The following is a 27859-nucleotide window of genomic DNA, read 5'->3' on the forward strand; positions in this document are numbered from 1 at the left end:
TTTTCTTGACTTCCATAAACTGCATAGAACTCCCATTTCCAGCTGCTGAAGAACAGCCCTAAGGGATGGGACATATGCTGTGGAATGTTAATAAATCTTGGACACTTAGTGACTTTCATATGGCCTTGGGATATTCATTGCATAATGGTTAAAATGCAGGGAACTTGTGTATTTTGTTGAATAATATGTGTATGCTAAAGCTGCAATTTTATTAAGGAAATTCTATATATGCATGGAAAAAGCCAAACGCATATATTAGGTAACTGAGAAATCCTTTCTTGTTTGTAATTCACATACTGTGTTCTTCTATGTAAGAAAAATATATTTTGATGTGATATTTATGCAAAAAAAGAGGAAGGAAACACAATTCATAGTGTTGTAGTTTCCAAGATGTTTAAACTAATGCAGTTGTATTGTATTAAAGGAAAGTCCTGCAAAGCCATTAGCCACTGTCTATTTGCCATGAAATTTTATTTCACAAAATAATGAAATTATGTAACATTTAACAAAAACAATTTATTACCTTAAAAAGGTGTCTTGATCTACTTCAAATGTCATATTAAGGATGCAAATGAAATAGTTTAATGAAAACAGTAATATTATCAATAGTGAATTTAAAGAGATATGAGCTATCATAATGCACCTCTAGATGGCACTATTGAATTTAGTTATTCCTGGTTATTATAATTTATTTTCAAAAACCTTTTTTATGCAACATATTCAGACTGATTGCATCATATACATCTAAGTGTATATATATATATATATATATATATATATATATATATATATATATATATATATATATATATATATATATATATATATATATATATATATAAAAGCTGAGAAAAGATGACATGAAAATCACCAAGAGAATTTGGTGTCATTTAATCATTCTAAAGAACTCACTGTCAGTGTTGGCTACAGAGTGCATTTTATGCCAGAGACCCCTAGATGTAGTGGCAACACTTTCCGATAAAGAAAAGGTGTCATGATATAATGACATACAAATGCTACGAGAGTGTACTGAATAATATATGTAAATAATAAAATGAATACAGTTGACTGGCATAATTTGTGTTTGATACAAGGTACAACTGCTGGGTCTATCAGACAAAAAAGCAAGTTCTCTCTTAAAAAAAAAAAACCCCAACCAACTAAACAAACAAACAAAAAACATAATTAGACAGAAAGCCTTAAGAAAACTTCATTTTGAGTCCTCAGTGAAGAGACAGCAAACTTAACTCACTGAAAATCAAGCAAACTGTAGTTTTTAAAATACTTAAATATCAATATTTAATATTTAATTGGCTTCCAACAAACACAATTTTTTTGTTAATTTAATTAGCATTTATTTGTTTAATATACTGTAATATTTTTAAAGCTCACATCAAATGTGTTCAACCTGCCTTTACATAATTGTGCTGCAATGACCAAAGCAGTCACTCACCTGAAAATGAAAAAGTTCTAGGCAAAAACTTTTTAATGTGGGCTCAATCAATTCACAGACCAATATTAAGGAATCTTGAATGTCTTCATAAGATATGAAACTGTACATACTATCAATTCCTTGAACATGAAAAACAAGGTTTCTTATTACTCATCTCCAAAAAGGAGAAATTCAAGTAGGAAAATTATATTCATAGCAACTTTATATTGAGATTTTTTTTATTTTTCAGCTGAAACAAAACCTTAAAATGAACACAGCTAATTAAAGGCCCAGAAGGAAGGAGCAAAATATCATGTTTACAGTCTTTTTGAAATTATATCATGCAGATCAGATGAAAACAAAACCAAAAAAAGTGACGGACCTTGGAAGATATTGCCGTTGATGTTTCTACCAGATATCACTGCTGAGTTCTCGCCCTGACAGTGGGACGAATGTGTTGTTTAAGTGAAAATCTTGCTTGGCCTTTCCCCCAGTGTTATTCTGGGTCATTTGTCCATTGAGCAGCGTCATAGGGATATTGCAGTACATGTGACGGTTGCTGAGTGTCGCTATTTGTAGTGATGAGGCTGGCATCTCATACTCATAGCTCCGGCAGAAGTGTCGCATCTGTGGGAGGGTAGACTGATTAAAGTCTGGGATCTCAGCATGGGCAGGTGCCACTGTAGGTGAGGTGGTCGTCATGGCGATAGTAGAGACAGCCTGCAGGTCGCCAAAGAGGCCCTGCTCACCAGAGTCCAGCACCTGTCGGCGAGACAGAGTCTCTTTCTTTTTCACAGGCATCTCATATACCACCTGCTTCCAAAACTTGGACTTCAGCTGGTTGCTCTTGGTGCCTCGCCACTTGATGATGGAGAGCACTTTGATGGTGTGCTTGAGGGCCTCCACTTCTTGATAGTTGATGATGTTGCGGAGGTCAGCACACTCGATCATAATGACCTTGATCTCGCCCGTCACCAGCATGCTGTGCAGCCGTGGCTCCAACTGAAAGATACTCCAGCCACGCCTTGCCACAAACTCAGGGGTCAGCACGAAAATGAGGCGTCTGCTCTGCTCCACACTTCGTGCCAGATCCTCAATGTAGACTAGCGAGAGAATGAGAGAGAGGTGATTAATGTGTGTTACAGTAAGACAAAGAGAAAGAGTGTGAGAGTTAACATGTGAGAGATAGAAATAATTAATGTTGGAGGAGAGAGAGAGAGATACCAATATATCACACAATTCTAGAATGAAAGGACTAGAAAAGTGCTCTATTTTTGTAATGAAAAACACATAAAGGGCAGTGTTTACTCATTTCAACATTCTAAAGTTCATTTCCAGGTCTCCTCTTTAAAATGTCATTTATGACTGATTCATCCTGTCACCATCTGCTGTTGTGGAGAGACAGTAAATGGAAAACCTCAGAACCTGACACAGTTTCCTACTAAATAAAATATTACTGAATTCCTAGCTTTTGCTTAGCTGTAGTTTCAATGCTACATTCTGTGCACAGTGCTGGTGCATGCATTTCTAACACTGTAATGGTGTGCTTGGTGTGCTTGATGTCCATGTGCCCCTCCCCCACATGCCCCTGACACCCACTGTCTTTCCTGCCAATGATGAGGGAATCTGACACTTCTGACACAACTTCTGTTACCAAGATATCCCTGCATCTAGCAAAGTGTTAGAAGAACCCTGGTCAAATGACTTCCCAGCCATTTTTATGATGAAACAGCAACACCACACTGTAGCAGGATCAGTTTGCTACTCATCAATAATATAGCTTTCAGTGATTTGTTGAAATTATAGATAATTATAGATAAAGTATAAATATACATTTTTGCCTTGTAGGTTTTGCTTTCCTATGTCAGTGTATGTTGGCGATCCATGTTTTGGTAGCGAGAGCATTAAATGTCATTTAAGGAAAATATGTCTCAATTTGATCTGTGAATGTTGCCTGCTAATGTTTTTGACTTTCACTTTGGCTTTCACTGTCACTATTTTCCTTGATGCTTTCATCTTCTTGCTGCTGTCACTTCAAAGCTACAGCTTTAAAAAATTCTTCAACTCAGTATTTTCTTTTTTGCCTAACTCTTTATGGTACTTGCATTTGTGGGAGCTGTAAATAATCTACTGCCTAATAATGTAGCTGAATGGAGGTCTAATATAAACTATATAATAAATTCCTATGAATAAGAGATGCATTGTGTTTTGTAATGACTCATAAATCATGCACACTAGCACAGTATCTTTAGAAAGCGTTGGAATGTTATTTTGGCTTGCATGCTTGTTAACAGCAGAAAAAGACATCACCCCTGAGCACATATACAGAACTGAGTATTTTTAAGTTCTTAGTGGTCTTTTTTGGTAGTAAATCATTCTTAGAAATTCTGTCTTAGAAAGTACATATAGGTGCATCAGGAATTTAAGGCACACAGCACATTAGTCAACAAAATATGGGCTGCAGTGATATTATTTTCTTAGATCTGTCATATATTTTTCTGACATGAAATAAGCTCTCAAAGTCTTTTCCCGTGACTAAGGGACAGCTTAAACAGATTAAGAAACCTGGCACACCATCCTCTGAGCCAGAAGCCTCACATTTAACAGTGTTTATTGCAGTATTTGTTTGCCTCTGTTGTGAAAAGGTGACAAATGTAGTGCAGCAGCTGCATATGAGATTAGGATATGACTCTTGACTTTATTCCTTCTGACATTGAAATAAATGGCAGCCAGAAAGAGAGAGAAGCTCCCATAAGGCACAGCAGAATTTGAAACGATTTATCACTGATCTAGTGCGCTGGGCCTCTGACTCACCAGCATTATTTCTGATAAAGTCGATTTGGAGATCTAGCAATGCCTCAGCAAAAATGCCCTTTAGGTTATAGGTTTCGAAAAAAGAAAAAAAACAAAAAACACCTAAGCTTTTAAACCAGTTCAGGCCTCCTTGTTCTAATCATGTGAAACATCTTCCATTAAGTCTGAGGTTCAGTGTAGTTAAAGCTTAGGATATAAGCCATGGGGGCAGAAAATGATGAGTTGGAAGAAGCTGAAGATCTACAAAGCCTGAGACTTACTGCTGGTGGGAATGAGATCTCGGTCTGGGATGAACATCTTGTAGCCATAGTGTTTCTCCAGCACGTCAGGTAAGATCTCCAGAGCCAACTGCTCCTCCTCACTTATCTCTGGCCCCACGGAGTCCAGGTCCACTTTGGTGTACGAGAGGTAGGCATCATATTCCTTGTTGTCTGTGAGCAAAACAGTTCTGTTATTACACAAAATGGGTACAAATGGAATATAAGCGTAAAGACCTAAAATTTAAAAATGGTTTATGCATCTTATGAACTACTTAATGTCTATTTTGAATATAATCATCTCATTTATCACCATCCCAGAAGGAAATTGGGCAATCAGACAGATGGCACTGCTTTATTCCTCATTCTTCATTTAATCTAAGATGAAAACTGCCAGCACAACTGACTTTAGATAAACAGTTTTTTTCCTCATTATGTCTGGAATATACCTGTTTTTTTTTTTGTTTGTTTTTTTTAGCTAAAATTAACTATTATTATCCTAAGGGAGGTATTGTATGAATTACTAGTCACTGAAGTGTGATTTCAGTATGAATTACTGAGGAGCCTGAGAGTCCTATTAAAATTTCCTATATTTCTAGAAAATGCTTCCTTAGTCCCTTTAAAAAGGAGTCCAGTTTTATCAGGCATTGTATTAAACCTCATATTAAACTAAATGACACTTGGTGGATATACTGGAAATACTTAGTAGCATTTAACATAAATTTTGGGCCTTGTGCTCATATGAACACCTGCAAAAGTACCTGCAAAATGTGCTAAAAATATTTAAAATTGTGCAATTGATATGTTTATTGCTATTGTTCTTTTGACTTCTCTTGTTTAAATTGTCACTCCTTTCTTGCCATTTAATGATTTTGCTTCTCAGCAGACCATAAACTTGCAAACAGCCTCCTTAAAGGGGCCATGGTCTCTCACTGTGATGCATACATGATGCATACATCCTAGAAGACATGGTTGTGACGTCATAGGCAATTCCAACACACTTTCAAAACAAAAGCTACTTGGTTATTTATGTTGCTTATAAATCAGCTGGTCGGTTGAGCCCCCAGTTAGTCAGGAAGAGGAGCTCCAGTAGGAATGATTCACTTGGACATCTGAGGGTTCACTGGTACGTGGTTCCTGGCTGGTTCTTAGGGCTTTTCCGACATCAGAAGTGAATGGATTCTTCCTTGTTACTGTTTTTGGTGACTCGATGACCATTATTGTTGATGGTCAAGCAATTATCTGCTTGTCCAGCTTCACTACTACCCAGTAGTAGTCTTGAACCCAGTAGTAGTCTTTCTCCTCCATTTGTCAATCAGAAGTTTTGTTAATACAACAGATGAATAAATAATTAGAGAGAGAGAGAGAAAGAGAGAGAGAGAGAGAGAGAGAGAGAGAGAGAGAGAGAGTGAGCGAGCACGAGCATCCCAGTTTCCCAGTGGGTGATTGATTTTGATATTGACATGGGTGATCCATTTATAAATGCTAGCATACATATATGCTCTTGTACCTCTCATATGAAACCGCCTTGTTAGGGCTTTCTTGGAAGTAATTTTCTATTGTTGTATCACCCCTATGAGACAGTACCACCAGTCCAAAGCAAATGAAGCCATGAGCTGATCCTTTCACATGCAGCACTGTCAAGTAATTCAACATTCCTCATGGTGAATGGTAACTGTCTAAACCTGTCAGCAGGACCTAGTAGCCAGGCTGGCTAACGTAATGCTTATACGGACAAAAACAGAAGAACACTGGCATGCTTGCCAGCCTGTGACAGCATGGCCAATTATGTGTCCCTCTGCTTACAAACAGGAAATGGCATCACTGGGATACAGGAATGGTGTCCCATGTGGGAGAGTTCCACAGTTCATTAACTCACTCTGCTATTTAATTACTTTACAAAAAACATTCATTTAATTTGCTGGGGAAAAGGGAAAAAAAAAGCCCCCTCACCATCCTCTGTCTCATCGTTGCCAAAGTGATGTCGATAACAGAGCATAATCTCCACATTGTAGCACTTGTAGATGGCTGTGAAGACCCCTAGCAACAACAAGATGGCTCCAAGCCCACCAGCCAGCTCCAACCTGTATGCATCTGTAAAAATGAGTAAACATGAGGCAAGGACGAAGTGGTGAGAGCAGCCATGTGCTACAGTACATACTAACCAAGCAATCATTTCAGCTCTCCCCCCTTTTACACTGTCACTTGCAAAAATAACAGAGTTCTTGCCCTCCTCTCATGAAGAAATTCCCCACCTTTCCAATCCCTTTCCCCAGATGACTAACTTCTCAGACTTTCTATAATCACTTTCCTTATTATTTGTGAAAGCTTTTAATTATATTATAGAAAGACATAAAATGTGGTTTGTATTTAGCTACACTGGTCAATAAACCTGAACCTGGAGTTCTAGTATCCTGCCAAATACCCTTCTAAACCACATCTAATGTGCTCAATTCTACTAAACAATTCCTGCTCAAAACTTTGATTGTCTACTCCAATCGAGTTAGGTGTGGGTTGGAGCTAAGATTTTCAGCAAGGTCGATCTCTTGGAGAGTTGCTGACCACTGCATTAGGGAGATAACATTAAAGCCAAGAATAATATAACATTTACAAACTTTGGGATTTTTTCCCTTATAAAGCAGATTTAGAAGTTTGGCATCTCAAGTCTTTTTTGAGAACGGAATACACATACTGCACAATAAGCCTGAAAGAGTGGATAGAAAGAGAGAAAGAGAGAAAGATAGAGAGAGGAAGAGAAACAGAGATGACAGGAAGGAAAATATATTCCTGAAACAGATGGGAGAAATATGGATGTCTGAGGAGGGGACCTCAAAACTCCTTGACTAGCTGCAATCGTTCATGTTTGCTGTACTGTCACTTACTAAAATGAGCCATTAATCTCTGCTTCACTCAGCCCCTGTGATAGCAGCATCATTTCTCACATACAACGGCATCTGTCATACAGTACAGAATGCGCTTGCCACTTGTCAATGGCCCTATGTAGTGCCTTAGGTGATATAGTGCACATGTTTTCAATTATAAAATTTTATTATCTGTGAAATAAGCATATAACCCACCCACCTTTAAGATGTTGATGATATGCCACATCTTGATAAAATACTCTTAATATTAAAAGTGCACTCATTATTATGTTTTTAACTTATTAATTTTCTTTGTAGTTTCATGATGGAGCATCATTAAATGATCTGTTGCAAAAATTAAGCGAGTGGCACTAACCATCACTTAATACTGTGACTGTGGTTACTATAATAGACTGCATATAAAAAATGCAGAACCCGGTGGCAGTGTTATGAATGCCTAGTGTGGGCATTTGTGTTATTTTGACATTTGAAAATAATACAATTCATTTTCAAGAAACTTTAAAGGGCTAGACATTTAGACAGAAGGATGTGGGGTTAGTGGGCAGGAACAGAGGGAATGCAAACGACTCTATGTACTTTCCCCCTGTGGAAGAAATGCTTGCCTTTGCTAAGCAGGACAACTCAGTCTATTTACAGGATGCCTTCCTTGGAAACAGTTTAATTTTAAAGAGCAGAGGTGTTTCTTGCTTAGAGAGTAGTTACTGGCCCACAGAATCAGTATTTAGCCCCTGGAGTTTTAATCACAGTCTTGTTGTGTAGGCACATATGTGTCATGGTAAAAAATAAAGTGATTCATGTTTTAGGATAGCTACTACTACTTTGATCTATGCATTTAATATCTTAAGGAAAATGTATTTTATGAAGCTGCATGTACAAATGGTATTTCTTTGTCAAACTATGGACCACATGCAAGAACTCCTCATACAAACACCTTAGTTCTTAAACTGCTTGTATGAGTGATTGAAAAGAACTTGCCACTGTAGAATTTGCTATTCGTGTTCCAGACTTATATAAGCATAACCTGCTGATGCTTCACAAAAGAGACACTCTATATGGACTAGTGCATATTTTATGTTATTAGTTAAAAAAAAAATTCAGCTTGAATATATACAATTAAACTTGATTGAAAATCAGGTTGGAATTATCCTGTTTGACAGCAGCAACTGACACTGCTGTCAGTTGTTTGTCTCTGCTTTTTTCAAATGCCATAGTGGTTTTGTGATGATGTTACGTATGGACACACTGCCCACCGCCTTTAAAGCAGGCAGTGACTGTTCAGCGACACATTACCCTTCAATTAAAGTTCGTTTAAGTCATTTAACAGCTATTAAGTAGTTGCTGTCCATGGGCACAGCCTGCACTGTACTGCACACGGTGCAAAATATGTTGAGACATTTTTAATCTAATTTCATATCCAACCATATTCTCATTTCAACGAGAGCACTGACCTCAAGAGATACAGTGGGAGTAGTGAGAGTCATTTTTTCTTGGCTGTACTAGCTCTATGTAAAAATGTATGTTCTTTTTACTGGTCTCTGTAAGCAGGACTTCAATCTATAGACTCAAAGCTCCCCTTTTAACTCTTAGATTTTAAGTATTAGTCATTTTATGAGTGATATTTTTGAACAAATGATGCAGGGTGCTTAGCCCTTAGGAACCTCTGGAATGTCAAATAAGATAATTCAGAATGATAATGAATGCATAATAATTTATGGCAATTTTCTGAAGTTCAGAAAATTAGCCTGAAGAACTTACGTAGGAAGTGAAGATAATGATACAAAAATGTATGCTTTAGGCCCATGAGAGATAACTTTTCAGGCATGTGTGATAATTTCAGCCAAGAGTATTATATTGTAAATCATTATACAGACCCTTTAGGGTTAGCTGATCCTTATTTAAGCAAATGTTTAATTAACCAGTAGAGGTCACTGTGGGCCTGGCATAAGGATTCAAGACACCTGGAATAACATCAGAAACCAAGAGAATCCTGGACCCTGGGGAACATTATTCATTTCTCTACATTAAGTGCCAAATGTCAAGGGGGGTGTCAGTATTAATACTGAACAACATTTAAATAAGCTGGCAGAGATGGTGAAAATAAATTCATGTTTAATGAATCAAAATTAATTATATTCACCTTTCTCTCTGTCTCTTTCCCTTCTCTCTCTTTCTGTCTCTGTCACACTCCATTAGCTTTCCATTCTAACCCTCAGTTGATGCTCCTGCATTGCGATTTGGACCACTGTCTTACTCACACCCACTCTTTATCTTATTTCATCAGACCAGTTTTATCTATTCAACAATGCACAATTCAAAGAGCAAAGAGAAATTCTTCTCTGGGCATCCATATACAGGTTTATAAATTGGAGAAAGAGGTATGAAGTTGTAAATGAGAGGTTCAATAAAACTGAAAAAAGCAGTCATGCTTGCACTTATGGAGTTGACTCTACTGTTCCACTCTAAGTAAAGCCCAGGTTTGCTCAGCTACTCCCATTTAACATCAAACACAGGACATTCTAGAAGTACGGTACAATGAAGTCAAAGCTTCATTGGATTAAAGATAAATAACATAGAAATACATTATATTCATTTATTTGTGGGTATTTCAGGATTTATGTATTTTACAATCTGGAAGCTGCCTGTCTCTTCAGCATTTCTTATTTGTAAACATAATCAGTGGGACAGTAAGCTTGTGTTTAGTAAGTAGATCACACAACTTTGGTTTGCTTTTTAAATTGGTTAGAAGCTTCCAGCTGCATTGAAACAGCACATATAAAACTGAATTGCTTTTGGCTTGGAAATCTACTTTAGATTTAGTAGGCATGACCCACTATGAAGATTCAACATCTGCCTAGGAAAGAATAACAGGCTATTTTAATCCTTAAAGAAAAGGATGTATGCAGTATGTATTATATTAGAACCAGTCCAAACCAGCAATGGTATTACACATATTTTCATAATATTTAGAAAAACAGAGCAGAAAACAATCACTAAATTAAAATATACTTGGTATTAGCCATATATACAAAGGACGGAAATGTGTTTTTTAAAATCTTTTTGTGCCCTTGAAAGTTTTTCAAAGTGCAGTGAGGGTTTACCATCCAGAAGACTTCTATGGGACAAGTGTAAAAGATTGAAAGTATGCAAAAGTATCCAGTCTGCCTCTGTAAGTTCCTACCAAATTCACTGCACAATGTGACACTATACCCAGCACCAAGGTAACCAAAGACACCCAGAGGGTTAAAGTGGAAGGCTTGGGATGATGATCCAAGTTTATTGCTTAATTTATACCCAATCAAGCATGTATTGTACTTTATGAAAAGGAGGCTGAAGTCAGGAACCCCTCAGCACAAATAGCTGCAAATGGCATAGGCTTGGTGAAGCAGTCTCAGAGGGTGATGATGGATAGACATGCTAGTGTTAGGGGTTGCTGGCTAAGTGTAGTTATTGCATCCAAAGCAAATATTTTTTTACTGTCCTTTTACTATTTAATTCCAAGATTTATGCTGACCCAAAACAGGGAATATGGACACGAAGTTTTATAATCCCCCAACAATTATGTAACAGAAATTTGATACATATCATATTTGCATCCAAAACCCTGCCATAAATAAAAGATCACCTTTCTGTACTTCAATTGTTTGTGCTTTTAGCTTATGTTTGGTGCTTGAGCGCACATGAAAAATAGCAATTCAGACCAATACTTATAGAATACTTATAATGTGACATCTGAACCCATGGTAGCTCTCGCTGAAACTAATTGGATACTTAAGAATCTGAGTAATTAATTGTCTGTGTTATGCCTCTTTCGTCTTTTGGAAGAAATTTTGTGATTGTATTCACAGGTCAGTCTACCTGGCACTGGGAACTTATTTCAAAATATGTTTTTGAAATAATGTTAAGCAGACTTGAATTGAGCGGCAGGCGAAGTTGCATTAGAGGCTAAATAAGTAAGCCAAGGCAATACACCTAGCCTCATATTCAAGGCGACAGTATTGCCTTTAGAAACAGGCACATTTATGGAATGTGCACTCCCATTTGGGGAAAGAGGGCATTTTTCAAACTAGTCATTTCCTTCTAGGAAATAGTCTCATAATATGTCTACAATGACCACAGGGATGTGATGAGGTAGGATTTTATCACCTTCTTCCTACGTACATAGTCCATATACCTAATCACTTCTCAATTCCACAGTCAAACTGTGACATCCCAGAGCCCAGACCCACATCTCTGATAATTAGTGACTCAAGAGTTAAAAGCCTGATTAACTAATAACTTTGTGTGATCTATCTGTTTAAGGTTTGGTAGCCTTTGAACCATATTCTTGCTGTATATCTACTGCAAAACTATTATTCAAGGTCAAAGATCCACGAGTCCTATTTTCAGAGTAAAGATAATCATACATTTTCTGCTTCTGATGTTAATGGCTATATGATGGGACTGAATAATTGTTTTTCTACGAAACTGGGTCATAGCAGCTCCTTGGGAGAAGTCAGCAAGGCCAAAAAGAGCCTTGCACTGATGCTTTTGCTCAAAGTTATAAAACATTAATTTATTTTGATTGTACCAAATTGCTTTTGTCCTTTGTGACTCAGGGTGCAGGCTTTTTGTGAATTTAGATTTAACACAACACAGCATAGCATGAAAGGCCTGCATTAGTTCTCTTACCATACTTGCAAGACCTTTGAATAAAGAAGAAGTCAGCAGACCCATACTTTGTAATAGGATTAGGTTTTAGTGAACTTTACCTTTCTTCTGAAGGAGGACACTTCCACGCCCACGCCCATTATGGTTCTCCACAGTGCAGGTGTAGTTGCCCATGTCTGTCTCCTCCACAGCATCGAAGGTTAGACTCAGCTCCACTTCTTTCTCTCCCAAGTACTCTCTGGTGACCCTGCACACAATACAACCTTCAGAATGAGAACTTGTTGTCTAAACCTTTAACTCGATACAAATCCTGATACACTCAATTTTTGGCATTACAAATCTTCAAAATGATTGCTGTTTTTTTTCTGTTCCTACAACCAGTGCCATGTTTCCATATGCTGGCCCAACACAGATGAGGGATTCACAAACACTCTCAACCCCCCCCCCCCCCCACCCCCCCCCCCCCCCCCCCCAGTGGAAATAAAGTGTTAACAATAGAAACAATATGAAAAGTAAATTAAACGATAGCTGAGCTGAACCTCAGCTTACTCCAAAATAAGCTTTTAAAATCATGGACATGGAAAATTTATGGGTATAATCAGCAACTTTAGAATACCAATGATATGGCACTGGCACTTAAGGGGAAAAGCAATAATCAATTTACTGTTGGCAATGAAAAAAAAAAAAAAAACATCCTCAAGAATCTCACTTTTTGTCTTTGTCTTGAATGATATTTGATGCTGTCTCATGTACCAAACACAAGTTTCAGAGGATATTTTAAACTGCTAGGCATTTCACACACAGTGTGTTTCTTGGGACAACAGCTAACCCATTTACACCTGGAACCAACAGGATCTAGCCCCAAGTTCACACAAGCTAATTTGTATGAAGTTATCATAAGTGTCTATAATACAAGACAAGGCCTGGAAATATTTTTGAGGTGATTATTTATCTTCTTTTATAAAACAGAATATAATGATATGAGCTAGCATAGCTCATGATAAATACAGCAGATTAAGTCTGTGGGGTCCATTTGTTTGCAAAATGGCAAACAGGGTCTCCAGCCACACACAGAGAACAACCTGCCTGAGAGAGAGAGAAGATCCTGACCAGTCTTTATATGGACTTTGAAGCCCCTGAAGAATAATTTAATTTTGTCTTGACTGTATTTAAAAATGTTGGAATAAACTAAAATTCACTTGTGCTAGGTCTCTGTGCATTCTAGAGCATCTTGCTTGGGGATTTGGTAAGGATTGCTAGGCCCTTTCTCAGGCCAGTGCCACAAGAGACAGTCTTAACTAAACTTACCCTTTAATAATAGGGTGAATTATCATTTTTAAAATTATTATTGTATTCATTGTAGTCTTAGCCAAACCCCCACAAATATGTAGGTCTCCACTATCAAGATGGTTGAGGGCAAACATACTTCATTATTGATTCATAGGTCCGTTGTCATGATTACATACATCTGCAGGAGAGCAACTGCTTAAATCTGTATATGTGGTTAATTTGGTAGGGAATGAATTTCAAAAATCCACATTGCACTGCATTTTCCTTGTGTTTTCAATCATTTTCATTTTCATCAAGTGAGCTTAACCAAAGAAGTCAACTTGTGATGGTTAAATCTAAACTCTTTTCAGTTTCCAGAATGAACACAAATCTTTATAGAACTGAACAAATCAAATGTACCAAAATTAAATAATGTAATATATTTGTATATATGTAGCTGGATTCTGCAGTTATCCATCTGATTCTTTGACAACAAAAAATAGACACCAATTAGACACCAATTCAGCCACCGAAACTTTGCCATACAGGTGTTTGCAATAACTACTTCATTATTTTCTTTTGCTTCCTTTTTTCCCCTTGACAATGAGACAAAAATGAGAAACACTGTAATGAGAAACAAATGCAACTCTAAATAAATGAAGACTACATAATCAAAATACTTTTAATGGATTTGAAGTTAAAGTCAATCATAAGTTGATATAGCTTTATGCTCAGGTAGTCAATTAGACTCTAAAACCTATCACCACATTGCCATGCTTAAAAATTGGCTATTGGTGGCACGACCAACTATAGTACATGATGCACATGGCTGTCACAAAGGCTGAGGAAGCAAAAAAACCCAAATAAACAAATATATATATTCCCCTGTATCTGAGAGAAAGAGTAAATGTTACATAGAGGGTGAATGAAGGATACATTGTAACACTTCTATGAGGTACCTTATGATCTCACGGTTTACCATGAACATGCACTTCATAGACAATGATAGTATGGAAATTGTTGAGTAAAAATGGAAGGTGTTGGTGGGAGGAAAGAAAGAAAGAATGCATGACAGATGAGGGATTGTGAAACAGCCATGCTATGACTTACAGAAACATATATGTCATCGATAGATAGACAGATAGAGCGAGCCCTTTTACCTTGCCAATCAAGATGTATCAGTGATATTTCTTTGTATGAAGGCACAACTATTACTACTGAAATGCTTTTGAATTAGCAAAAAATCATTAAAGCACATAGCCATCTACACCTGCTTTGTGATTGTGAAATGGTGGGAAAACCCAGGTTTTGATGTAATATGCAAAAGCAATACTCGATTTTCTTTAAACCAACCAGACATCAAGCCAATATCAGGTGTGAAATAAGGCTGCATACCCGGTGGGATAGATGGGGGATATGGGTAAGAGAAATGGGAAGGAGGGCTACAGAACCAAGAAAGTGAGTGGGGGTGGCTGGGTGAGACAGCATGGCAGCTAGGCTTTTCACATCTCTATTTAGAGGATGTGCTTGCCATCGGAGGCAGAGTAATTAGCCGTGGCATTAGCTGGGCTGATGGTATGTGTGCGTGCGTGTGTGCGCATACTTGTATGTGTGTTAGGGTGTTTAAACCCGCTTGGCAGGAAAACAAAACAGAAGAGAATGCACCCAAATAGGAGCTGCTTTCCACTGAAGATACATTGGAATAATGTCCAACCTTCAACAGCAGTTTTTCCTCTTTATTCATTGCACTGAAATTTATTTCACTCCTTGGATAACAAGCAGTCAATGCATAGACATACTTAAAGACGTGGCCTGCTATACTGACTGCACATTTGCCCTTATCTTTAAGACATACCCATGGTGGCTCTAATTACCAGTATGGCGCGTGGGCACACACACACACACACACACACATACACACACACACACACACACACAAACCTCCATACACAAATGTGTGCTCCCTTTTTTTCCCAGTCAGTATTTTTCATTCCTTCTGTCTACTGCCAGGTTTCAGTCTTTTTCTCGCTCCCATGCACAGACTGCATTAATCTGCAGTCACTGGTAGAAAACTGGGTCATAGGCTCTTGCAGCACTATCCTGACCCATGCTCTGAATGAGCTCAAAGCACGCTTCATTTCAAAAACTTTTGTTCTAAGGTTACTCTCTCTTTTAACGTCTATTGACAAAAATGCACGGCCTTCATCCTGACATCACTCGACAAACAATCAAGAGTGTGCATCGATTTACTCAGAATGGTATAAATAATTAACGTCCTATATTTCATTATGGCCTACTGGCCATATAGGTATACAGCCATAAAGGGGACCGGACAAATTGATACAAACTTTTTGCTGAGAGCTCTTTGGTAGTGTCTTGCGGCTACTTGATCGCATGAAGGCAAAATGCGAAGTGCAGTAGGAGATTACTAGTGGGCGTAAGTAGGGAGAGATAATGAAACGTGAACAAGGGACAGGTGTGTTAGGTTAGGCTAATAAACTGGTGATTGGGAGTGTGGGAGCAGCTGCGAGAAGGAGCATGTTGTGCATGTGTCTGTCCCCCTTTGGCTGGGTGTCAATAGAACCGTAACAGTAATATACTGTATTATGAAATATTGTGATCTACCACACTGAATCTACAGCTGATGGTTTGCAGAGTGCAGAGGAACAAAATTACAAATAACTGGTGAGATCTAATGCAAGTTCATAAATACACAATATACACAAAATGTATCTAGCCCTCTAATAAAGAAACAAGAACTGACAACACCCTTCTTTAAGTCATTCTGAAAACTACATTGAATTCAACCACGTAATTGCTTAGTGGAAGGAAATCCCCTTCCCCTTTTCTGCAAAGGGAGTATATCCAATTTACTGAGCAGGGTAGTGTGCTCTTGTCTCTTTGTTCAGGGAACCAAGGTTATAAACTTAACCAAATGCTCCCACTTTTAGCTATCATATAGATATTGTGAGAAGCTACGATTGTAGGAAAGCTGTACCACTATATCTGCTAGAAAGAAATCAATGTGACCTAAATCTGACACCAAGGCACACACAAATACTACACTACAAACACCCGAAGGCGAGGAGTTAACCCACAGTTACTATACAGTCAACATATGGGTAACAGAAGTTATACATCTAGTGGGCAGTGGCAGCTCAGTGGTCAAGTTGACTTGTAATTGAAAGGTTGCCAGTTCAAGCCCCAACACAATCATGTTACCACAGTTGGGGCCCTGAGCAAGGCCCTTAACCCTAAATTGCTCAATTGCTCAAGATGTATTCAGTCATAATTGTGAGCTGCTTTGGATAAAAGCGTGAGCTAAATGTCAAAAGTTTTACATATACATAAGGTGCATATATTTTATTTATCAGTACAGTACATCCAAGCTGAAAAAGCAAAATCTTTTCAATGCATGCACTATTACATGGGCTGCCACCATAAAGATTTAATTCAAAAACACATTCTTTACTAATCTTTAAGAAGTGGCTATGCTCTCTGATTGCTAGCACATCCAGAGGAATAGGGAAATCATCCTCCGACACCAACCATCCAAAGAGCTAAGAGCTGCTTAGACTCCATTTATACCTGGTCATTTCAAGCATTTTAGGATGGCTGATGGATGAAGATTATCCAAATAAAAATGCAGGTATGAATGCACCCAAGATGCTTTAAAGAAGTGACTAAAATTGATCGCCTAAATCCAGTTTAGTAGGTTGTTTTAGATTAATGTTATCCAGTTTTACACATGTAAATACATCTCTCTAATCTGCAATGACAGCCAATATCCTTCTCGATATGAGATTATGTCGTGGGTCGATTACATCACCTAATTTGCCTGTGCATACTCACCTCAAAACAGGATGTTTTCCTCCAACTTTAACGCAACAAAAAACTAATTTCCAAAGTGGCTGCCTTCATCTCACCTACATCATAACTGAACAGAGGAAGAGGGCATGTTGCCAGTATTTTCACTAAAACAAGCACAAGCACTGTGTTATTCAAGTAAATCACAACTACAGATATCCTCAATGCTTTCTGTACCTTACAATTACCCTTAACCCCTTGTCTGTTTTGTTATTTCATTTCTATCTAACTTGGTGTTAAGTTGCATATTTTCCTTTTATGTTTCCTGAAAGATGCTGATATATACATGTATCAGTTTTTTATGGATCTGTATACATATATTCAGTATTTTATTTTATTCATGTGCTTTTATGCTACTTGTGTAGACCAATCTTGTGTCTACGATAGGCGTGAAAAAAGGAAAACACATCATCATCAGCCTGAGCACAATCACATTAAACCTCAGACAAACTCCAAATGGGCCACCCTATTAGATGAGTGTGTAAATCCCCAAAAATACTGTCTTATGTTTTCAAACTCATTGAAATGCCAGGCTCAAAATGAAGGTCAAACAGCACTTCCAACTGCAAGTACAATGAAACCAGCCATATTGAAACAGGCTAGAAAGGCTCCACCCTCCACCTTTTCAAAATGGACGACCGTAAACATCACTCCACCATGATGAATGCATCATCTACGCCATCTTAATATGACATAATAATACTGCTACCAATCAAACCTTTACATCCAACAGATCCAAACCAGATGAATGACTCCAGCCAGCAAACAGATGCCACTCACTCGCATCACGACTGGGGCCCGGAGGTGCAACCAGCAGCTGCTCTCCTCAGGCCCACATGTACTGGATGGGTATGTGGACGGGGGATACATGAAGATGGGCCACCGGCTACTTATGCACAAGTGCGGCCATTCATGAGGCGGCTGCCCAGCGGGAGGCGCTGCACCATTTTGGCCATCTCATGGTGAAGGCCTGCAGCATCCCAGACTTTGCCCCATGAGTCAGCATACAGAGCATGCAGTGTCAGCAAAGTCATCTAAGCATGGGGAATGAGGATCCACCCCCTCCCCACACCACCATTTTAAGATGCTGGGCCATCATTCCTTGTACCTGATATCAGCTCTCAAGCCAAAAAGGCAGGCATAACCTAGTCCTCAGTATTGAAGTCCTCTCTCAAAATATTATGAATCTTGCCTGTATCCAAAAACAAGATTTGGGAGTGAGCTGTATGTCACACCAGGAAATCAATGGAGATTGAAATGGCCCATAACAACATCTAAGTCTTAATAGCAAAGCTGTACCTAAGCTTATTTAAAAAGTCTGAAACATAAAGCTTTCTCTTTTTTTTTTTTTTTTTTAATATCATCAGATAAATATATAGTACGTATCTAATACAAGCTTATTTAGCTACTATACTAGCAACTGGTATACTAACTACCAGTGTATTGCTAGTATACGTTCACTCACAAAATGGACTGATGATGATCAGTGCTGGCGATGAGCCTTATACAAAGTGAATATGACGAGGGCTAGCAGCTGATGAAGACTAGCAGCACAAGCATGTTCAACACCAGCTCAGTGCTTTTGCACAAGGGGAAAAACTTTGATGTACTGTATTAAGAAGCCAATGGTGATGTAATAGGCTTTTAGAGCATGGAAAACCATATTTATCTTAGCCTGAAGCCAGAAGAAATTGGCTTCTGGGACGAGGTGCTGCTCAATTACTTGGTTTGGGTCTAAACATGCATCATGTATACTGAAGGCAGTACCAACTTATGGCTGAAAGGATCCATACGAAAGAAGAATTTTCATCACATGTAAAACCCAAAAATACTACCTCTTGTAGTTTGAAGAATAGTTTTATGTTATATTTCAAATTTACACTAGACATTTTAAAGATGGCTTTTTCAGGCTCTTGGACACATTAAATATAGCTTTTTATGGAAATATATTCTTGATTAATAACTGAGAACAGAGAACATCCATTTAAGCAAAATTACATATCATTAATCATTCATAATGCACTGCCATTATCCACATCAAAACATTGTTCTCTGTTATAAAATAATTCCTACCTAACTTCACTCTCTCTGACATGTCCTTCCAACTCTTCTACGAACTTGTCCCCCTTCGTCCAGTAGATTATTGGTCGGGACTCTCCACTATAGCCAAAGAAAGCTTTGCAGTCCAAACTGAGGGGCATGCCTGCAGAAAGAAGCACAAGGCATAGTCACAACAAACATCTACATCTACAAAGACTTTTCACTAAGCTCTTCATATGTTTTTAGCTGGGGTAAAACCCAACCATTTAGTGAGAAGGGCTTTTCCACAACCTGTATATTGATATTCACTGTTCTTGATATTCAGTCATAGGACAATATGGGCCAGACTTTGAAAAATCTATTAATGTGATCTAAAAATCAAAAACGCATTGTATTTGTTAAAAAAAGTTTCTAAAGGCACACTTGGATTTATTCCAACTCCTCAAACACTAGCAGATCAATACAAGATGCGCATCCCCCCCACCCCCCCCACCCCCAAAAGACATGTGGTTTGTTTCTTTCAGCCTATTAAAATTTGAGGTTTTGGGGGTGGGGGTGGGGGAGGTGGTGAGGTTGGTTGTCCAGAAGAGTACCCACCTAAAACAAAGAATCTCAAAAAGTCTGGTGAGCAGTGTAATCCCTTCCTGTGTCTAATCAGCAACACTGTTGTGTTGCTGGTATTATGTTACCAAGATGTCTCCCAAGATGCCTCAGTGGGAGAAAGTGCCAGGCACCCTTCTTTCATCCACACATTTTTTTTTCTTTCTTTTCTTTTTTCTTTTTTAACCAAAACAAAGATAAAAGCACATGCTGGTGGATTTCTGAAGGAAGCAAAGAGGATGATAATTGCTACCCACATTTATTTCATGAGGACTAATCTTAAAGTTGTCAGGATAATTAGAGAGCTTTGCGGAAGTGCTCAGCTTGAAGCACTTTTATTCCCTTTGCATTTTGTTGTTTCAGATCTTGAATTTGAATTACATCAAATTAATTTTTCCCAATTGATCCACAAAGCCATAATAATGAGTATAAATTTAACTTTTTATTCACAAATTACAACCGCAACACATGTTTACATATGCAAGGAGGATAAAGTTGCTTTAAAAAAAAATCATTTTAGCAATCTGTCAGACTTACAGAACTATTCCCTGTCCACATAAAAATAAATGTTTACAATTAATTATAAGCTCACATTACAGTGTACAACAAACTATTTTTGTTTCTGAATCTAATATATGATCTAATATATGTGGACATTATAGTACTTTTTATGCTGAATTTGAATCTACATTTTGGATTTTTTAATCACAGTTTTTAAGTGACAGAGCAATTACATTTTACATTTAAATATATTACTTTATTATTACTTTATAAACACATTCAATATGTACAAACATACTTCTAAGATGTACAATGTATGATTTTTGCCTATATTTGGCCTCAGAAACCTCACTCTTCAGTGTCCAGCAGCAGTCTGCCAACATAGAGGGGATCCACTTTCCTTGGTACTGCTTTCCCATACTATACATAATAACCAACCCCCCTCCTAACAACCCCCCCCCCACAAAAAAACACAAACCCCAAAAAATAGAGAAATTGTGAAAATATATTTGGATTCATTGCACAAAAAAACATAAGGAACAGGTATTTTTGAAGGAAGCAAAAATTTATCACTCTAGACCAGTAATTGAATGTTTGAGAAAAATTATATTTGAGAAAAATGTTGAACTTATGAAATGGAGCCAGGACATCAAGCTGAAACAGTTGTGCCCATGTTCAGTGTCTTTTTTCACCTTGAAAATACATTACATCATCGTAATCGAGGACCCTCAGTCTGACTATAATCTATACATATATGTTATATACTTATATATATGTTATACAATACCTCAAACAAAACACTGCATGTGTTGCATTTCAATTGATATATGCAAGTTTATGATAAATTGAATTAACCCAAGACCAGTATAAGGCATAACAATGTATTGTCTTGCTATTTATGTTTCAAGCATTGATCTCATCGAAAGTAATCCTTCCCTGCAGAGAAATGGGATATGATATGAAGTGCATCACACACACCACCATTTTAAAGATGGAATAACCTAACTCTGTGATTTATTTATAATTAGCCTAATCTTGCTCTTTTGGGAATACAGTGAAAATATGAAAAGCATGTCCCATGAATACCATTCCAACATTCAGTGACTGAAAAATGTATTTCACCAGAATTGCTCCCATTTAAATGTAAAATGGGTAATCTTTACTCTCCACAGTCAGATAGCTGATGCCCCTCCCAAACACTGTGTTTCTGCTTTCTCACCCTCTTCAAGTCTAACTGAGTGGAAGCTATATAGCCAGAAAAAGCATAAGACAGTTGTACAGTATGTCATTTGCATCTCTGAATGTCATGAAATTTTGAAGGTAATGTAAGTCATTTGGCAGTGCAGTTTCTGCCGTCCATTGAACTGACCATTCAGTCATTCAGCCGATCTAGCTGCTGAATGATCTGCATCGGTATACTCATTAGTAGTGTCATATACTTATGGATGTACTCTGATTCACCCTTGTTCATAGCTAAGACTGATGAACCAGTTTGGTTCAGTTTTTCGCAATGTTTTATATTATTTCTGTGCTGTTTTAAATTTTAATTTGTTGAATGTGCATATAACACTGTCATTTACTGTCATGTAAACATTTTTAACACATTGTGTTCTCTTAGTGTTTAACTAAATGGAGTAGTTGGGAGTGTTCCTGCTGAAGAATAAATTATTTGGCTTGAGTGAGTCAATAAATATGTATTTGCAAATGGAACATGTCAATTCACTTTGGAAGGCTTCATGATTTTAACAACGACACTGAATGGAAAACATGAACAAATCCTTTTGGGCCCTAATTACATTTGATGAACACAATGCAATGCAATTACAGTGATATAGAGCCATTTCCGATGCTGAAGGACTTAATGCCCTGCAGACCCATGCCAATCGACTGAAGACTCACTTCCCTCAAATACATCTCTGCCCAAAGCAACAGCAACAAAGCAAAACCAAAGCAAAATATCGACTACTGTTAGCTTGTATCCCAAATTATTCAGATTAATCTAGAGTATATTGAGTCGGAATTTGGTAAAAATGTATTTTTGGTTAAGTGAGTACATCCCACCCTGAAAATCTTCAGGTCGTAAAAAGTCATTAAAGAACAATAAATTAACTGCACAACTTATGTGCATTGGTATGTAGAAAAGGAGGTATTTTGAGATATATGCATTTAACTTATATGTAGATTGCAACATTTGCTTTAGATTGTAAATCCAATTAATATAGAGAATTGAACAATGTTTTAGCCTCAGTATGTTAAAGACCAGTGCAACCAGTGCAGTGTTCATATCTATAGTTGCAAAATTTTCTCATTTCTTTAACACTGTCACCTCTGTTATAATGTGTAAGAATTATGCACTGCTAACAGTCAACATTTGGCAGATGGGATCAAGCACTGTCTCTGTTTGAAACTTTATTACCTCCAACAGCAAGCATGGTGCTGACAGTAATTTCCCTATGGTATGTCATTAATGCAATCTGCACACTATATTATTGTTGCAGTATAGTGTATAATAATAAATTATTCGATGTATTTATAAAAGAGGCTGACCTTCAGCAGTGACTGGGGGAAGGGGATGGGATTATGACAGATGTAGACCTGATAGGGTTGAGTCAGATAGGTGCTAAAAGGACAAAACTAAACATTGTAAATTAGAAACCAGCTCCTTCCATGACTATGTCTGTATCAAGCTCAATATTAAATAATATATTTTTTATGTTCAGTCGTGTGGATTCCTATAGAACTTTAATACCTACAAGCTTCTTCACCACCTAGCCAGTCAGGGACAAGGGAACTTTCCATGCAACACACATTGCATCTGTCTATTCTACAGTTTCAATGTCATTCTTAACATGTTCTCAGGTAATATTTTGTTCCAAATACAAATTTACATATAGCACACAGCCAGACATTACATACTGAGTATAAGTGTATGGAACATTGGCCTAAGGAGGCCAATCTTCCTGCATCAGTATTTTGAATAACATGAACATTTTTGCCTTTGTCTAAATGAATGCTATTATTCAGAATTATGCAGGCAATGGCTGGGGGAGCAATACTGACCTAGTTATAGAAAGAGCAAACTGAAAATATTACAAATAAAAAAAGGTTAGTTAGTGGTTTGACATTCCTTTGTCTTCAATTTTTAAAATGTACACACACATAGCCAAAATAATATTACTGTCATATTTTGTGTTATGTTAAAGCTCTTTATCACTGTTACCTCACAATAATTTTCCATTGGTTTCCAAAATATTCTTTTTTTTGTTCATTGTCCATTTTTCCTTTCCATAATACATCTCAGATTCAGCCATATGGCTGTCAGGATTCCTGTGAGTCACCATTGTGAATTAGACAAGTGACTTCAAACAGCTGTGACATGCACTGGGGGCTGAGTGGAGACAATCGCGCAGGTGAGTTGCCAGGACTACACTGAGATGGCCGGCAGTATGACACACTGTCTGCTTGGTGGGAGAACACAGCATGGCACCTTCAGCTAACTGGTCAGTCAGGAAAACAAATTAAAGCACAAATACAGTGGTAAAAAGGACTGGGTGGTATTTACAATATTCTGGTTTCTGTTACCTCTTGCATGGGCACAAGAAAGAATTAATAAAATGTTCAAATTCGGTCAATATAAGGCCAAAAGGCACTACTCCACTGAGCATCTAAGCAATACACTACCATAAAGGTATCACATGCTGTTTATTCTAAGTCTGCATTACATCAGATCTGAAATCATGCCTCCTTTGTGTAATAACCTCCAAACATGAAAACACTTCCTATCCTCTGAACTGAAAAAAATTCTTGCTGTTGTGTTGACTCTCAAGCTGAAATAAAGCAAAGGAATTTTATAGCTACGGTCAGGTCATTATTAATCACATGGTAATCACAAGTGGGAAAAGGAGCCAGAGGTGTCATTGATATGTACATGCTTTGATTTTTGAATATCAAATAGTGATCCTGCCTAATCATTTCTTAAGAAAAACAAAGCAAAAAAATGAATATTATATAATATCAATAGAATTAAACACAAACCTTTAACCAAAAACCTGAAGCCACATTAATGCATCAGGATCTTCTGCACGTATGCATATAAATTAGAAAGTGCAAGCAGCGACTGCATCTAGGACTTTAATAATTCTTTCAAGGTGTTTATAAGGCAGAAGGTTGCCTGTGGCCATTCTGTCATTACATATGCTCAAGGCCCTTATTGATTATCACAGCTACAGTAATATTGACACACACTGGATAATTTATGCTTATTTATCACTATGTAAAACTAGTAAAAAAGGAATATTTCAACCAAAATTAATTTTTCATTTTTTCCAGTTGGCATGATTAAACATTAATCGTTAGTCTTTGATTTTGCAATTTACTAAGGCAACAAGGCTAATGTTTTTAAAAAGAACTGGAAATAATTTACCATGAATTTAACCGATTAGCATGATTTTAAAATCATTATGTTGATTCTATAAACAAGGCTGATGACAAGGGCACAAAACTATTGACAGGGTGGAAGGTTTAGCTCTTGGCATGTTTTTGGGTCCAAGTTACTGGGTGGCTCTCAAAGTCTCTGCCCAGTTACATAAAGCATTATCCTGATGCAAATCGCGTAATCAAACTTATCATTTATAGTGCTCATACTGCATAAGAGAACAAGGTATACACAATTTTCCATGTAGAAAATTCAGATTATTTTCTAATGTGCATCCTTTGGTAATTGATGGTTTTGTTTTACACTACACTACCAAATTTTACCGCTCATGAGCTGTTCAGAGGGAACTCTGGGATTTCTTGAAAAGCTGGGACATGCTATATCATGTGACAACATGGACACCTCTCTTCATTTCTCTCACACTTACTGGTGGTTTATTTACATGTTAGTTCACACATAAACTACCCTGTACATCTGTTCTTTTTGTGAAGTCTCTTATTTCTGTAAAAGATTTCTAGGCTTTAGGTTTCATTACATGCTGCGCAGATTCCTTTGTGTACTAACCATTGCTAGTGCATGCTTAGTGTCTACTTATTTGTTAGTTTCTGTTTTTTCCAAGTTTAATTCCTGTTTTCTAGTGGCTTGTTTGCTTCTGTGCCCACTGTACACTGTTCGTGCGTTGTCTGTCCCACAATAAGCAATAGGCAACACATGCTTTCTGGTCTATTCTCTGAGTCCCTGGTTACACCAACAAGGCACCTGCCAGATCAAATGTCCTCTAAACCTGCTGCTGCCTCCATGGTGCCACTGGCCTAAGCTTTCTTACAGCATTACTGTTTCACCTTGTCAGTTAGCAGAGCTGTGCACCTGCACACAATTCTAGTCCTTTGAGCATTTGTTTTATTGTATTTCTGTGAGAGACCAGAGGTTCCTGATAGAAGTCGTTAGAGCATATATTTACTAAAGAAAAAATATATAAAAGGCAGAACCAATAATTTCTAAAATCCACAGCAATACCAGATGTGAGCAAATTCCTTATAGATATTTACTCACATCTTCTAATGTATACCTTGTACAATTCAGCACCACTGCCAGTGCCACACAAGGACTCTTTGTTAACATCTAACCACTCAAGTTCTGCTAGTATAACAGAATACAAACATATATACATTTACATATACTTGTGAAGTCCCCTGCCCAAGCAATGTTCTTTCTTAGTTTCACTGTACATTGTCAGCTGCACACTTTTAATCTGTGTAACCTTCCTCACCAGTCACTTTGCCTTTCAGGTCCGATCCCAATGGATTCGCATTACTGTGGTTTCATTTCTTGTCCGCACTCAGACTGCTATTGTATATCTGTCCATAAGAAGCAATTATACCTTGGGAAAGAACCCATCCCCACAGGATGTCTAGATGCCTGCCTGCAATACACTTGCCACAGACATGCTTGATTTTATTTTTTTTATGACCCAATGACTGCTTCATACTTATGTACATATCACTCACTGATGTAATTAATGATGGCTATTGTTTTTGGAACCACTTACTATGTGTATTTTATATATTATTCAGCAACTGCATGACTGTACAGAAGCAAATAACTATAAATCAACACATTGACTTGATGCTTTCACATTTATTTTTATCAGCCATTTTTCTAATATCTGTTTGAATCTGTTTAAATCTGTTATTTTCAACATTTTCTTTACATATTGTGATTTAACAATTGATACTACCATAACATTATAATTGTGAAAATAATTTTTTGATTCAGTTATCAAGTGTAACCTTCTCTGTGTTGCAAGCTGTATATTGATGTGTACTTAGTGATTAAATAAGAGTACTCTCCACAACAATGGACTCAGATAAATAAGAAATGAATATTTCTATAAATTAAGTTATTGAACTTTAATAAGAAGGAGAGCAGCAATATATTCAGTAATATATTGGGGAGAGGCATATTGCAGTCTGTGATATTAAACACCCACACAGGCAGAGAGAGAAAGTAAACCTCTGAACTGCGTTGGCACCATTTGCAAATGTGACTGCAGCTGCCCTGTTCTAACACTCTGGGTGTCACATCAGCAGCATCTCTATATCAAGAGTAACATGACTTGGTGCTGGCCACTTGGCACCACAGGGCACCATGGTTCCCCAGGTGACCAAGGGCAAGAGGCACATCATGAATGGAGTCAGTTTATTCAGAGCTTCTCTTAAGATGCTGACCTCACTGGACCATGCAATCACAACTCAGGGGTGCATGAAAACAAATAGCAATCATCTGTATGGGGCTGTTAGGTTGTGTCTTGGTGAAAAGTTGTAGGGTGAAAAAACAAATGCACTAACATTTCATTTTGAAGGATTGCATATTAGACATCAGTTCATAGTTAAAGAGTACACACATAAGTAATGAATATAGTAGTTGTAGTTATAGTAGAAGTCAGTTAGGGGTTTAGGTAGATGCTGTAGTGCAGCATTAAATGATAAAAAGCAAGTTGTGGGGCTAAAGACAGAACTGATGAAGACTATTAATAGTATTGAGAAATCATATCTTCCAGGTAAACTGAAATTGTGGTGTCTCCAGTTTGGCCTGCTAACCTTGTATTAAATGGCCATTCACAGTGTATGAGGCTCCAATTACAGTAGTAGAGAGGCTGGAGAGGAATATCAATAAGTTTATAAGGAGGTGGCTATGGGTGCCGCATTGTTTACGTAGTATAGCATGATATGTGGGTGCAGGTGGCAGGCGCATAAGACTGGTACAGATAGGTGTTAGGGGATTTGTAGCAAACTCTGCCACATCATTGCTTGTGCAGTTTGGCATTAGAGGCTGTAAATTAAGAGTAGCTGTGAAGGAGTTGTCAAAAGTAGCTAAAAGGGCTAGTCAGTGATTGTGGATAGGGAGTGCTCAGACTAGTTGGGGTAATGCACAATAAGGGTTTATGTTGTGTCATTGGGTAAACTGGTAGATCCAGATGGAAAGGGTGGCTTGGAGCAGGCATTAAGAGTGCTGGCTTTAGTCATTTGGATGGCCAGGATGGTTCTGTTGCCTTGGAGAATGCTTTCTGATATAGTAGATAAAGTCCATGTGAAACTAGCAGCACTGAGCATGC

The 27859-nt window shown here is 37.6% G+C and overlaps 1 protein-coding gene across 1 annotated transcript in view; it reads right to left on the reverse strand.

Moving 5' to 3' along the window:
- Positions 1-850: 850 nt before the first annotated feature.
- The window catches only part of il1rapl2 (interleukin 1 receptor accessory protein-like 2), a 211576-nt gene continuing 184567 nt past the window's right edge, over positions 851-27859 (reverse strand). The window contains exons 7-11 of the mRNA XM_035531916.1: positions 19242-19371; positions 12134-12279; positions 6457-6597; positions 4507-4677; positions 851-2535 (exon numbers count right to left, since the gene is read on the reverse strand). Coding sequence (XP_035387809.1) covers positions 1841-2535; positions 4507-4677; positions 6457-6597; positions 12134-12279; positions 19242-19371 — 1283 coding nt within the window. The 3' untranslated portion in view covers positions 851-1840. The remainder of the gene's footprint in view (positions 2536-4506; positions 4678-6456; positions 6598-12133; positions 12280-19241; positions 19372-27859) is intronic.

The sequence above is a fragment of the Electrophorus electricus genome, chromosome 12, assembly GCF_013358815.1.
Source record: "Electrophorus electricus isolate fEleEle1 chromosome 12, fEleEle1.pri, whole genome shotgun sequence".
NCBI lineage: Eukaryota > Metazoa > Chordata > Actinopteri > Gymnotiformes > Gymnotidae > Electrophorus > Electrophorus electricus.